The 14,648-nt window shown below is 44.0% G+C and overlaps 1 protein-coding gene and 1 long non-coding RNA gene across 4 annotated transcripts; one reads left to right on the top strand and one right to left on the bottom strand.

Annotated features, from left to right (window-relative positions):
- Positions 1 to 124: 124 nt before the first annotated feature.
- LOC120666951 lies at positions 125 to 13,100 on the top strand. Of its 3 annotated transcripts, none has more exons than XR_005671962.1 (4): positions 125 to 236; positions 11,275 to 11,410; positions 12,136 to 12,225; positions 12,817 to 13,100. It is a non-coding gene; the product is annotated as an uncharacterized LOC120666951 (long non-coding RNA). The 3 variants fall into 3 exon arrangements; XR_005671961.1 differs by lacking the exon at positions 125 to 236 and adding an exon at positions 8,554 to 9,374 and having other exon boundaries at positions 12,817 to 13,097; XR_005671960.1 differs by lacking the exon at positions 125 to 236 and having other exon boundaries at positions 11,005 to 11,410; positions 12,817 to 13,097.
- LOC120666950 lies at positions 1,541 to 10,609 on the bottom strand. The gene is made up of 3 exons (XM_039946944.1): positions 9,772 to 10,609; positions 2,258 to 2,376; positions 1,541 to 2,166 (listed from the first exon to the last, which is right to left on the bottom strand). Exons 1-3 carry the CDS (start codon positions 10,577 to 10,579, stop codon positions 1,726 to 1,728), a joined length of 1,368 nt encoding a protein of 455 aa, XP_039802878.1. The 5' UTR covers positions 10,580 to 10,609; the 3' UTR covers positions 1,541 to 1,725.
- Positions 13,101 to 14,648: the final 1,548 nt, after the last annotated feature.

Here is a 14,648-nt window from a genome sequence, read left to right as displayed (position 1 = left end):
TTTGTCTATGCGCGTCTCTAGTACCAGGAACTGTAGATCAGTGACGTGTCTACTCTATCTACATCACTAATGAGTGAGTGGCTTCTATTAGTTCAGAGGCTCCGCTTAGTGACGTGCATGCAGTAAACGCGTCACTGACCCGATACACGGACCCGAAATATTTCTCAGATCCGGCAGCGTAGATCTCCGATGAAGCTACGAGACGCAGTATGCAGTCGCCGGGCGACGGACACCAGGTGACCAAATTGCCGTGGACTCGCTCGTGCCCCCCTCCCACCCAAATTGCCGTCCCAATCTCTCTCAGATCCTGTCTCCTCTGTCTCAATCTCTCTCAGATCCGGTCGCCGGAGCTTCGGTGCGGGCAGCGGCTGGTGACCAGGTCGTCCCCTCCCTCACTACGAAGCAAACCCCCTCTCCCAACGGAAGCCTCGCCATCGCCGCTCCCGCTGTCGTCGTCAGACCTGCAGAGGAGATGCCGCCATGGACGCTCCCGTCGCTCCCAGGGGCCGCAAATCCAGATGTGTCTTCACCTCCTCACCTCTCCTTCCCTTCCTCCGGTTCTCTTTGCTGGGTCCCCTTCTTCCCGTGGATGGATGCATCTCTCCACCATCCTGCCCCTTCCCCTCCATGGATCTGCTAGCTGATTGAACCAACCATTCAAGATGGTTTTGGATCTTGATTCCTTCATATTCGATGTGCTGCGCCCTAGTTTCATATGCCGGGAGCTGTACTCGGAGGCCAACTTGGACTTCTCCGCGCCCACGAGATTAATTAGGCTGCTATGCTATTATTTGTTCGTTGGGAACATCCTAGAAATCCATCGTTATTGGTTGTGTGGTAAAAAGCCAGTGAAAAGAACAGAATCGCTGAGCTGCTCATATATACTAGTAAACTAAACTAATTAATCATAGTTCTTTGTGTAATTGACTAATTAAACTAATGTTGTTTTACTTTCTTTAATTTTTCCTCTCTGCCTACACGAATTCCATGTGATTAGTAGTTGTTAAATACTAGTGCTCATAGCCTTGTACTAAATAATTTTACCTTGCCATGAATAGTTAGTAAATCAGTCCTTGTAGTATCTATAGGTTGCAAGGTGTATGATGTTGACCGGAGTATACTAGGTCTCTCGCAGGGCCTGTCAACAGAATGTCTAGAACAATATGCAATTTGTTTGTGCATGTTGGCCAAGGTTCAAAAAAGTGCTACGCGCTGAGCGCGCGCTCGAGCCGTGAAAAAGCTTAAGCGTGCTTAAGCGTTATTACGCGCGATTAAGCGTTTTTGCTAATATTGTTAAAAAACTAATTATATAGTTTAAAAAAGGGGATAGGTGTCTTACAGCAGTAATTTCTTGTCTCTTGTCCTCTTCTTTTCTTGACAGCAGGTGTACCTACACAAAGTGCAACAAATTAATTAGTTTCTTTGCATGATCTCATCTCATAGCCATAGCACTTAATCAAGAAACAATTTTGAGCAATTAGGAATACATTAACAACAGCAAACAAACAAGTAGTAGTAGCAGCAAACAAACAAGTAGTAGTAGATAGCACATGGCACAGCACATATATGATATATGACTGAACATAGGTAGCTGGTAGTTCAAAGTTCAAATGAGAAGCAAATAAAAGGTCTTGGTAGCATGGCTAGCAGTAGCAGCTAGCATTACAACACATAGGACAGCACACATGATAATTGATAACACACAAATTGCCACAGCCCACAGCCTCAATCCTCAAAGGAATTTGCTCCTAAGATTTCATCTTCATCATCCTCAAAAGGAATCTGTTCTTCCTCATAGTCTTCGGATTCAGATTCAAACTCTTCCTCATGAATCTCTCTAGTAGGCTGGGCCCTTCTTCCACTCCTACGAGGTTGCAGCTGCTCGTTTGCTCCAATTGCCTCTCCAAGAACAGCCCATGACATCCCAGTTCCAGGAACTTCACCCTCACCCTCGTCATCTGGGTCTTTAAACACAACCAAAGCTTGGTCATCCCCTCCCTCATACAAAAATCCTTGTGCTTCAGCAGCATCATTGCTTAAGAGGACTTCATAAGTCTTCTTGTTGCTGATTTTCTCCTTCTTGGACAGCAACCGTGCATTGAATTGCACATAGACTAACATACTGAGGCGCTCTGTTGTTAGTCTATTTCTTCTCTTGGTATGTATCTACAAAGTACAAATTGCAAAAAAAATATTAGTATAGGAGTCGACTCATTGTACTAGATTAGTAAAGAGAGACCTAGTGACTAAGACTAACAGATTCAAAGGTGCTCCAATTCCTCTCACAGGAGGAGGAGCTTGCTGTCAATGAGAGGATTCTAGTAGCCATATGCTGCAAAGTTGGTGCTCCACCTCCATAGAGCCTCCACCAAGATGCTAACATTCAAAATTGTTAGGAGAATTTTGTGTAGACAAAATGTGTGGTGAAAAAGTCCATTCCATTGATCTCAAGGATTACAATATATAGGGAGATTTACAATGTCACTGAATTCAGGAATTGTAACTCTTGTAACAGCAGCAATAAAGATGATTTATTGCCATGAAATGGCTGTTAGCATAGTCTTAACCATGGCTGTTAGCCTAGCCTTAACCATGGCCTTAACTCTGTTTCATGGCCTCCATTTGTAACAGCTTATTTAATGAGATCAAATAAAGCTTCTGTAACACTCCCCCTTTTGATCGAATCCATCTTGGGATCAACATATGCTTAAATTCCTTTTAAAAACCCTGTGGGAAAAAAATTAGGAATAATATGAATGATTATTACTCTGCCATAAACCTGCAAGGTTTAGGGAGTAATATATATGCCTTGATTTTATCTCTAGAAAAACCCCTGTGGGGAAAACATGAGATAAGACATATGCTTATATTGAACATTGTCTCATTAAAAACTTTGAATGAGAAAACCTGATAGTAAAACTCATCAAAGAAAAGAGTGCAATGTGAAGCGTTTAGCTGGGTCCATCATTCAGAGAGTCTCCCCCTGAAACTTGCAAGTCTCTGAGCCGTCTCATACCGATTCCCTTAACACATTTCTCAAATATGGAAGTAAGCAGGGATTTGGTGAAGAGATCTGCTAGATTATCACAAGACTTTGTTTGTAAGATGTTTATCTCTCCACTTTGCTGAAGCTCATGGGGATAAAACAACTTAGGTGCAATATGTTTGGTAATATTGCTTTTGATGTAACCTTTTTGCATCTGTGTAATACAAGCGGCATTATCTTCATAGATAATGGTAGGTGATTCTGCGGAATCAATACCACAAGATTTCTCAATGTGGTTTATCATTCTGCGGAGCCACACGCATTCACGTGATGCCTCAAATAGTGCAATAATCTCAGAATGATTTGTAGAGGTAGCCACTAAGGTTTGTTTAGATGACTTCCATGATAAAGCGGTTCCACCGTGAAGGAACACAAAACCTGTCTGTGATCTGACATTGTGGGGATCAGACAAATAGCCAGCATCAGCGTATCCAATTAAGCTAGGATCATTGGTTTTCTGAAAGAATAAGCCAAGATCCTTAGTACCATTCAGGTATCTAAGGATTTGTTTTGCTCCGGTCCAATGACGCTTAGTCGGGGCAGCACTATGTCTTGCTAACAGATTAACTGCAAATGCAATGTCAGGCCTGGTACTGTTTGCAAGGTACATTAGTGCTCCGATGAGACTGAGATAAGGATATTCTGATCCTAATATCTCTTCTCCTTCCTCCCGTGGTCGGAAAATGTCCTTTTCCTTATCAAGAGATCGAACAACCATGGGAGTTTTATTTGGATATGCTTTGTCCATATTGAATTTCTCCAATAGTTTCTGGACATAGACAGATTGGTGCACTAAAATTCCTGAGTGAAGGTGCTCGATTTGCAAACCTAAGCAAAATTTGGTTTTACCCAAATCCTTCATCTCAAATTCCGTCTTAAGATGTTTGCGGGCTTCATCAATATCTTGTGTGTTGCCAATGATATTCAAATCATCTACATACACTGATATAATGCAAAATCCTGTGGAGGATCTTTTTGTGAAGACGCACGGGCAATCATCATTATTGGAGTAACCCTTTTGCAAAAGGTACTCACTCAGTCGGTTGTACCACATCCTTCCCGACTGCTTAAGACCATAGAGTGATCTTTTAAGCTTTACACAATACATATTACGATTTGCGCTTTTATTCGGTATTGGGATCCCATCGGGGACCTTCATATATATATCCGAATCTAGTGACCCATATAAATATGCTGTCACGACATCCATCAACTGCATAGATAGACGTTTTTGAGTTGCCAGCGAAATCAAATATCGGAACGTAATTCCACTCATAACTGGAGAATATGTTTCATTGAAATCAATGCCGGGTCTCTGCGTGAACCCTTGTGCTACAAGCCTCGCCTTGTATCTCACCACCTCATTGTTCTCGTTCCGCTTCCGGACGAAAACCCATTTAAAACCCACAGGGAAGGTTTTTGGAGGTGTAGGTATCACTGATGAGAATACCTCTCTTTTATTGAGCGAGGCTAACTCTGCTTCAATTGCTTCCTTCCATTTGTTCCAGTCCGAGCGTTTCTTACACTCTACCATGGATTTTGGATCTGGATCATTTTGGATGGTTTCTGCAATTGATGAGGCAAAGTATATGTCGACAATTGTAGTCTTACGATCAAATGATTCTCCAGAATCAACATAGTTTATGGAAATTTCATGTACCCCATTTGACGGTTCGGTATTTCCCAATACGATCGCGTCAGGGCGTTCCAATGTCCCATCATCAGAAATTGAGTGCACTGTTGATGTGGGAGGCGGATTGGGTAAATCCACTTGGTGTCTCTCAACTTGAGGTTGAGTTTCATTTACTGTGTCAGAGGATTGTTTCCTCTATTTTCTCGTGCGCTTTCGAGGGTTTGCCGTACTTCCCCCACTCTCTTTTGAGATAAGGAGTTGAATAGTTTTATTTGGTACCTCTACTCTTTCCGGCACATTCCTTGCAGGAATGAATGATTTTGTGACACCTTTACTCACAGTAAATGAGTCTGGCAAATTATTTGCAGCATTCTGCAAATTAATGATTCTTTGAACTTGTAGTTCAGATTCTGTGGTACGAGGATCCTCTTTTAGGGTGTCAAAGGCATCCCAATTTATTTCCGGGCATTCAGTGTGGTACTTGAATTCTCCCCCTAATGCCGGAAAATGTTCTTCATTGAAGATACAATCAGCGTACCGAGCTGTGAGCAAATCCCCTGTAAGGGGCTCTAGGTATTTAATGATCGACGGAGATAAATACCCCACGTAGATCCCCATTTTCCTGTGAGGGCCCATTGATGTACGCTTTGGTGGTGAGATCGGTACGTATACAGCGCAACCGAATTTCCGCAGATGGGAAATACTAGGAGGATCACCACGAACCAATTGCAGCGGGGAAGTTGTATGATATGCAGTTGGGCGCAATTGTATTAAGTCACCAGCGTGTAAAACTGCGTGACCCCAACATGAGGTTGGTAAGTTACAACTTTGCAATAATGGTCTGGCAATGAGCTTTATTCTCTTGATAAGAGCTTCAGCTAAACCATTCTGAGTGTGGACATATGGTACAGAATGTTGAACTTTAATTCCTAAAGCCATACAATAATCATTGAAGGCCTTGGAAGAAAATTCTGCAGCATTGTCCAATCTGATTGATTTTATCTGGTGTTCAGGTTGACTTGCTCTTAGTCTGATGACTTGTGCAATCAATTTTGCAAAAGCATGATTCCGTGTCGATAATAGACACACATGAGACCATCGTGTGGATGCATCTATTAGAACCATAAAGTACCTGAATGGTCCAGACAAAGGTTGAATGGGGCCACAAATGTCTCCTTGAATGCGTTCAAGAAACTTTAGTGGTTCAGCTTGTATTTTGAGATGTGATGGTTTCAAAATTAATTTCCCAGTTGCACATGAGGTGCACACAAAATCTGAGGATTTGGGGAATTTTCTGTCGCTCATACCATGTCCATTAGAATTACTCATGATTTTTCTCATCATCCTGATGCCAGGATGGCCAAGGCGTTCATGCCAAGTTTTGAATGTATCAACATTCTGAAAAATCACTTTGTATGTAAAATGTGGTACGGGTTTGATGTATGTGTAGTACAATCCAGACGGGAGAGAAGGCACTTTTTCAAGTGTTTGTTTGCCATATCCAGTATTTTTTGTGAAGAGGAGGAACTCCTCATTGTGTTCTTCATATGTTTCCACATGAATTTCATTTTTTCGGATATCTCTATAACTTAGTAGGGTACGTGTTGAATCAGGATACAGTAATGCCTCCTCGATATAAATTTGAGTATCCATTGGAAGTATGAAAGTGGCACTGCCGGAGCCAACGATCATAGCATCGCGTCCAGCGATGGTCAAAACTTGTCCTTCTCTCTTGGTGAGAGTTTGGAAAAATTTGACTTCCCTAAGTATAGTGTTAGTGGTACAACTGTCCACTAGGCACATTTCTTCTTCCATTGGATTGACTCCCGTAACAATCTATATAATGCAGAATTTAAATTCATAAGAATAAATACAAAATATAGAAAGTACATACAAATACAAAATATTTATTGCATAAAAAATATTTATTACAATTAGAAAGTAGCAACATCATGTCTTTTATTACAAGAATACTTCTGCAAATTTAAATATGAAGGTATGGAGCCTATTTGAGGTCTCCAAAGATGTCATTGGTGGAGAAATCCACGAGCATGTCGTCGATGTCCAGAGAGCCTTCGTCATTTGGCGGAGTCTTGGTGTTGCTTGGTCCCGCTCCTTGAGGGATGGGTTCCATAGCTTTAGTCTCCAGCACTTGAGAAACGAAGTGTGCTTCTGGCTTCTGGGTGTTTTGTGTACGACCCATGGACTTCATGTATAGTTCAACAAGATGCTTAGGGGTCCTGCATTTCTTAGTAACATGATTATAGCAGCCACACCTGTAGCAGGCGGTCTTGTTGCTATTATCAGTTTTTGGCTTAGAAATGCCTTTCCCCTTTTGGATGTTAACACGTGGCTTTCTGGCTCTCTTTTGTTTGCCATTTGATGAGAAATTTCCAGATTGTTGGTTCCTGTTGGAACCAGTATTCTTCACATTTGCATGAACTTCAGGCAGTGGTGCAGTACCCAAAGGGCGCTGATTTGAGTTCCATACAGTGAGCTCATGATTCTTTTCTGCCTGTTTCAATGTCTGTATGAGTGAAGAATATACTGTGAAATTCTTCTCACGGTACTGTTGAGTTAGAATCCTTTCTGAAGGGAGCATTGTGGACAAAGTCTTTTCAATTTTATCCGCTTCAGAAGGCTCTTTCTCACAAAACCGGAGTTTAGAGCAAATCTTATGAACAGCGTGGTTGAACTCGTCTACAGATTTGAAATCCTGTAGACGTAAGTGGTTCCACTCCTGCGTTGCCTCGGGGAGGATAATTGCTTTGTGCTGTTCATAGCGATTTTTGAGAGCTGTCCATAAGGCACGTGGATCCTCCTCATACATGTATTCCATTTTCAGATCCTGATGGATATGATTCCTCATAACCTTTAAGGCAGAGTAATTAGACATGCTTGAGGGGGTAACAGTCCCAGCAGCTGTTTCGTCTATACATCTGTATAGTCCAAGGGTCGATAGACTGACTTTGAGATCCATCGCCCATGAAGGGAAATTGGAACCATCAAGAGCGAGAATTTCAAACTCTTTGGTTGTCATATCACCTACATTGTGAAAAGCCAAAAAATTTTGAGAAATTATGGCATACTTATTCAATTTTGTGAATTCAGAATGAATTCAAACAATAAATAAAATTTCTGTCATATTTGGTAGAGAATTCCGAGTAAGAGGGATTATCGCAATGCTGATGCATACGTAAATCCATATGATCTCATACTTCAAAAAATTGATCCAAATTAGAGGGATTTTTGCATTGAATAATGTAAAGGATGTGGAAATTTAAATTTGCATAATACTTGTAAAATAAATATCATGGAAATGCATAAAGTGCTAAAAATAAATGAAAAACAGAGAAATTTACAAGATGGTGAAAGCATAAAGTCTCTGATTATTCGCGGAATTTAAATAGTTCGGAGTACAAAACTCGAATTTAAATTCTTGCTGAAATTGAAATGCTGAAAATAGTAAATATTATTGGGCGGTGGGCCGAGACAATCTCGATTGCGGCCCACCGCCGCTTTGGGTCCAGGGGGGGCAGGGGTGACGTGCAGGCCGGCGCGGCCTATCGGGCCGTTCAGGCCGGCCCAGCCAATGGCCTAAAGGCCGGCTCGGGCTAGGGTTGGGGGGAGCCCCCACCCCGCCGCGCCGCGCGCCAGGCGGCCGCCGCCGCCGCGCCTGAAGGGCGCCATCGCCGCGACTGAAGGCCGCCGCTGCCGCGCCTGAAGCCGCCGTCGCCGCGCCACCGGTGCGCACGGAGGTGCCGCGCTGGGCCACCGCGTCGCCAGCGGGCGCAGAGGCGCCGCCGGGCCGCCGATGTCGCGCCTGGGAGGCGCGCTGATGCGCCGCCGCCAGGGCAGCCCACCTCGCCGCCGCGCTGATGCGCCGCGCCAAGCCGGCCCGCCTCGCCGCGAGCGCTGATGCGCCGCCGCCCCGTCGCGCCGTCCTTCGCCTCCCGCCACCGCCCGGACCCATCTCCACCACGCACCTCAGGCCTCCCCCTCACCTGAGGGTGGGGGGCGTCTTGCCGCGCCGTCGCCGCTCGTCTCGGCCGAGCGATGCCCGGTCGGGATGATGCGGTGGTGGTAGGCGGGACGGGTATTGGTCGCCGCCGCTGCTGCTGCGGTCGGGGTGGTGACAGTGGGCGTGGTTGCCGCCGCTGTTGCGGTCGGGCGGCCGGCAGTCGCGTTGGCCGGCTGTGGAAGTGGAGGCGGCGTCGCCGTAGGGAGCCTGCTGGAGCTGCTGCCCGTCGTCATGGAGAAGTACGGGGCGTCACGGCGTGCAGCGATCGTTCCTCGGAGGAGGAGGTCTGGCGGTGGTGCCGGAGTTGGGGAAGTTGGCGGCGTCGCCGGCGTGGACTCCGACGAGGACCCATCGTTGCCACAGGGGTATATGGACCGGCCATGGCGAGGGCAGAATGCCGTCACCATGACTGGTCCCCCCTGTTGGATCTCCGAGTTGCCGCGCTGATGCGCGTTTGTGCTGGAGTTGTGGCTGTGAGCACCTCTCCCTGCAACAGCATTGCCGCTGCGACGACCTCCTCTCCGGGTGTAGGAGCCCCTGCCACGGCGAGGGTATTGCAGGGGAGTCCGGAGGAGGGCATCCACCATACGGCGGAGAAGACGAGCACGAAGGTGCCTCGGAAGTGAAGAAGCAGCGTCAAAGGATGAAGAACGTGGTGCCATCCTTACCATAAGGTAATTCTTCTTCTTCTACTCAGCTAGCTAGGGCCAGTGCTGATAACGTGTTAGGAGAATTTTGTGTAGACAAAATGTGTGGTGAAAAAGTCCATTCCATTGATCTCAAGGATTACAATATATAGGGAGATTTACAATGTCACTGAATTCAGGAATTGTAACTCTTGTAACAGCAGCAATAAAGATGATTTATTGCCATGAAATGGCTGTTAGCATAGTCTTAACCATGGCTGTTAGCCTAGCCTTAACCATGGCCTTAACTCTGTTTCATGGCCTCCATTTGTAACAGCTTATTTAATGAGATCAAATAAAGCTTCTGTAACATGAAGAAGGTTAGTTAAAATGAAGTACAAATTCAGAAATAAAGTGAATGAGACTGTTGAAATGAGAACAATACCAGGACTAAATTCAAATTTTTCGCAGCTTCTTGCCATCTTCTTTCCAAAGGAACCTTGCCTCGTCCGAAACTTGTCAAAATCTTCATTCACAGCCAAGTACTCTTTCTCTTCATCACCTTTAAAGTATGTCTCACAACAAAGCATGAACTTTTCCATAACATTTGGATCATCAAAGATGGAAGCTTCTTTATAGGAGTAGTATGGATTCAGCATGTATGCAGCAACATGCAAGGGAGAATCAAGTCTGTTCTTCATCTTCTTGTCAACAATAGCCATGACATCCTTGTAGTTCTTCTCCACATTGCCAAAGGCCTCCTTAACCTCCTTTCCCTTAATTAGCTCTCCATACAGGAAACCCATGGCTGGCTTGACATCCCCATCAACCAAACGAAGTAGTCTCACCAAAGGTTCAAAAACCTTAAGGCAAAGTGCTACACTCTTCCAGAAAGGAGTACTCAACATAGTGGTTGTTGCATCCTTTCCCTTTCTTGACTTCACATCTGGTATTTCCTCCCACTTTGCATCAACCACCATCTTCCTTAGTGCATCTTTTTTATCCATCAAACTTTGCAAAGTAAGGTAGTTGGTGGCAAATCTGGTCACCCCTGGCCTTATGATATCCTTCTCCTTGGTGAAAGACCGCATGCATGCCAAGGTTCGGTGATGCCCATACACAAAAATAGTGAATGCCTTTGCTTGGTCAACTGTTTTCTTAAACCTTGGCAGGTTGCCAATGCCTTGGAGCATCAAATTGATTGTGTGAGTTGCACAAGAGCTCCAAAAAATGTTTAGCCTCTTCTCTAACATCAATGTTTTTGCCAATTACCTGAAGGCTGAAGCCTGAGGGTGGGTCGCGGAGCAGAGGAGCAGAGCAGACGCGGTGGAGGAGGCTTGCGGCGGACGCGGCACGCCAGCGGCGACTGCAGGGGCAGGCCCGTGGCGGAGGGGTGGCCGCGGCGGAGGGGCGGACGCAGCAGTTCCGCGGAGAGATGAGAGAGAATAGTGGATTGGAGGCACATCGATTGGCCTTCGACTAATCCACCCGCCCTTCCCGCCTGCGCGCCCTTCCCGCCCGCCTGCGCGCCAATTTTTCCCGCGCGGCGCGCCTGCGGCTCTTTCTCCCCTTCTTGGCTCGCGCGCGGCGCTTTTCCGCACGGTTACGCGCGCGCCTCGCGCGTAACCGAGCCTATGCGCGATTACGCGCTCGATTAAGCACGCGCCACACTTAATTGAGCGCTTAGCTGCTAAGCGACGCGCTGATCCTCCGCTCAGCGCTTAACCGCGCTTAATCTCGCGCTTAATCGCGCTTTTTCGAACCTTGATGTTGGCCATTAGTTCATTACTATATACAATATGATAAAATAATTAACGTTTGGAGAAAATTCATCTTTTTCTTTGCCATTGAGCAGGTCTGTATTTGTTTTGTATAACTTGGCTATGCCGACTTCCTATTGATTGCTGAGAGTGAAAGCTCCTGAAACTGAAACATAATTTTATTTTAGGTGATTGGTGCTTTTGACCCGGTAATAAGCACTAGTGTGTTCCACGGTCGCAGGTTTGGAGTTATGCGTCGCCACACCAGTTCTGGCTCTTTCTGTTCATTTGCTGGATGGAAAGAGCAGTTGTGATTCTGTCAAGGTGAGATGTCCAAGGAGATCATTTCTGCTTTTCTTTTCTAATGATTTACCTCATGGACCAGCTAGGACCTAATGAAGTGCTATTAATTGCCTTATGTGATCTTTAGTGTAGAACCTGATTATGGAGTTGGTAGTCTTCATGTTGCAGCCAATTGATGAATATAATATTATATTGTTTTTTGTCCTCTGTCCTAAGTATGGAGTCTTTGGGTTCACCCTGCAACTCTCCTATAGTATCCTCTACATGAAAAAATTTGCAAGACAGCTTTATATATTTTCTTCCCTAATAAATTTTCCAAGGCTCAGCCAAGCTTAAAAATCCTCCTGAATAAAAAAAAACAAGCCCCGCGGGGAACAGCCCCCGGGTTTTCATTAAGAGGAAGAACCTCATTACGGGGCTCGGAAAAACCCCCCAAACCCTAGCAAAGCTAGCGAGGGGGATTTTTATTTTAATTCGTCCCAACGAGGGATCGAACTCGTGACCTCTTGGTGCCAAAGAGACTTGCCTTCCATTGGACTACAAGCTCCTTGGCTAAATCCTCCTGAATACCTGAACTATTACATTGGATAGCTGCATCTGGTTGTGAAATAACTAGATTTTAATAATCAGTTTGCAATAGATAATGCATATTCTCTAAACTGTTGAATCAGAAAGGTTCTTCTTCAATGTACGAACCATAAAGATATAGACCTGCTCTGATGATCCATTTGTTTCTTGATTTTCAGGGCAATGGTGTAGAACTGTACATAATAACAGAGCATGGCTATTGATGTTATTGATATTTGGCATGATATACGATCAAATTGCTAACCAAGGTCTTGTTGCCCTTCTTTTCTTTGCGAATCTTAGATTTTGGAGATTTTATACAGTCCATATGCTAGATTTCTCATTTTTCAGATGGTTGACTCTGGTTTATCTCTGTGTTTTTATACTAGTCTTAAACTACAGGTTGTAGAAATAGTTTCATTCACGTTTAAATGTGAAGTGTGTTTTCAAATACTTTCACACCCTCACATAATTTTTTAGGAAAATTAAGTTGTTCCTTGTTCTAATGAGCATCACACTGCCAATGTATATGGTCTCTCTAATGAGCATCACGCAAATATTGGCTTAGAACAAAGAACAAGTGCATGATTTGATTTTCATAGCTATAATTAAGTACATGAAAACATATACCTTGTTGATATGACATCGGGTTCAATTTTGAGTTGCCATTATGTATATCCCTTGAAATATTAAATTTGGTTATTTATCTTGTATTTTGTTTTACAAGATTAAGTTGTGCTGAATTTCACTTCACTTCTCAGTAGATTGTACACAGTCCATATGTTAGATTTATATTTCTTATAAGGTTGACTCTGATTCATATTTATAATCAATATACTTATTGTTTCCTTCCCTTGCAGGTTTGAAGTTTGGGGGTCTATATAATCAATATGTAGTAAAAAACCATGCGTGCTTGTTACGACAAGTTCTGTGCAGTTGTCTTAGAACTATAGTTGGTCACATTTCAAAAACCATAGTTGAAGGTAGCACTTCTGTGTGTGTAGTCTTAGAAAAGTTGATGTTAAATTGATCTGAGAGCTACTTTGATGATTCAGATGTAAACCTGTATCTATAATTGATCAGACGTGTATGTGTAATTGTTATGTTTACAAAACCTGTGTAATGCATATTTTTTTCTGCATTTTTTTTGTTTTGGCATTTAGAAAATAGTGACGTGCTGCTGAGGGTCCGCAGTGACACGTTCTAGTGAAAACACGTCACAGTCGAGGGCAAACAGTGACACGTTTCTCAAAAGCACGTCACTGGGGAGGCGAGTCAGTGGCGCTTTGGCAAAAGCACGTCACTGGCGAGGGCAGTCAGTGACGCGTTTTTTTGAAAGCACGTCACTGGCGAGGGCAGTCAATGACGGCGATTTCCACGTCACTGGTGTGAGGCCCTAGTTCGTTTTACATGTTTTTGCAAAAAAAATTTGCGTGGGAATCTTATCAATTTGAAGTACTAAGTAAAGTCTATTTACAAAACTTTTTGTACAGATGGGTTGTAAATCGCGAGACGAATCTAATGATGCTAATTAATACATGATTAATCAATAATTAGCGGATGGTTACTGTAGCATTATTGTTGCAAATTATGAATTAAGTAGGCTCATTAGATTCATCTCGCGATTTACAGCCCAATATGCAAAAAGTTTTGTAAATAGACTTCATTTAATACTTCAAATTAACAAGATTCCTTTGCACTTTTTTGCGTTTACGATTTTTTTGCGTTTACGGGGTGGGAACTAAACAGGGCCTGAGTCACGTTAGTGACGTGAAAACTGTGACACGGGATTTACCCGTCACTAATCCACTTGAGAGCCGTCACTAAAGGCCTTGTTCTGACGTAGTGAATTGCTCTTAAATAGGCAAAAAAAAAAGACACAAAGCTTGCACCACAGGGGTTTAAACTGTAGTCGCCTCTCTTTGCGCTAAAAGACACAACTTGCACCGTAGGGATTTGACCGCAGTCAAATATCTCAGCACTAACCAAGCTAACCAGGTCAACCGAGCGAGTTTTGTGTTTTATGACCTTATCTATGTTTTTCATACCACATCGGATCCCTCACGCAGCCACGTCATCACTTATTCCTGGCCGCACGATCTGCATCTTGCGGCCACAATTGCTCTTAAATAGGCAAAAATAAAAGAACCAGTTTTTCTAAGACGTTTTTCACCTAAAATGGCATCACGGTACCTCTCACGTTGGCCCAGCGCGCAGGTCGGAAAGTGATGGAAAGGGCCCAAAAACGATAGAAGGAAAATGTTTTCACCCTTCCGGCCTTACTTTTTTCATCGCAAAACATACCCACACCCACCCTCATCCGGGCCCACTTGAATCACCAGGCCAATCAACCGGGTGCACTTGATTCACCACGCGGGATTCACCACTTGATCCCACCTCCTACCATTTTTTTTTCTTCCATGGCTGCACCTCTGGTCGCCCAATCAATGTCAGGAAACTGCTTGGATTAAGGAAGTGAATGGATTTATACTTATGCAGGCAGATTCCAATTTTAACCACGCCCAAAACTATGAATGTTAGTCGTATGCATGTATTAAGGAAGCAAAAAAGGAGAGAATCATTGTACCACGTATGGAAACATATAAGCTGATTGGAAAAATATCCGAACCTTGCATTAACCCTTGCTGTAGTAGAGAAATTGGGAACTGGCCTATATAAAGGACCAGAGGTG

This window comes from Panicum virgatum, chromosome 3N (assembly GCF_016808335.1).
Source record: "Panicum virgatum strain AP13 chromosome 3N, P.virgatum_v5, whole genome shotgun sequence".
Classification (NCBI taxonomy): Eukaryota; Viridiplantae; Streptophyta; class Magnoliopsida; order Poales; family Poaceae; genus Panicum; species Panicum virgatum.
This window is presented reverse-complemented; position numbering and strand designations above follow the sequence as displayed.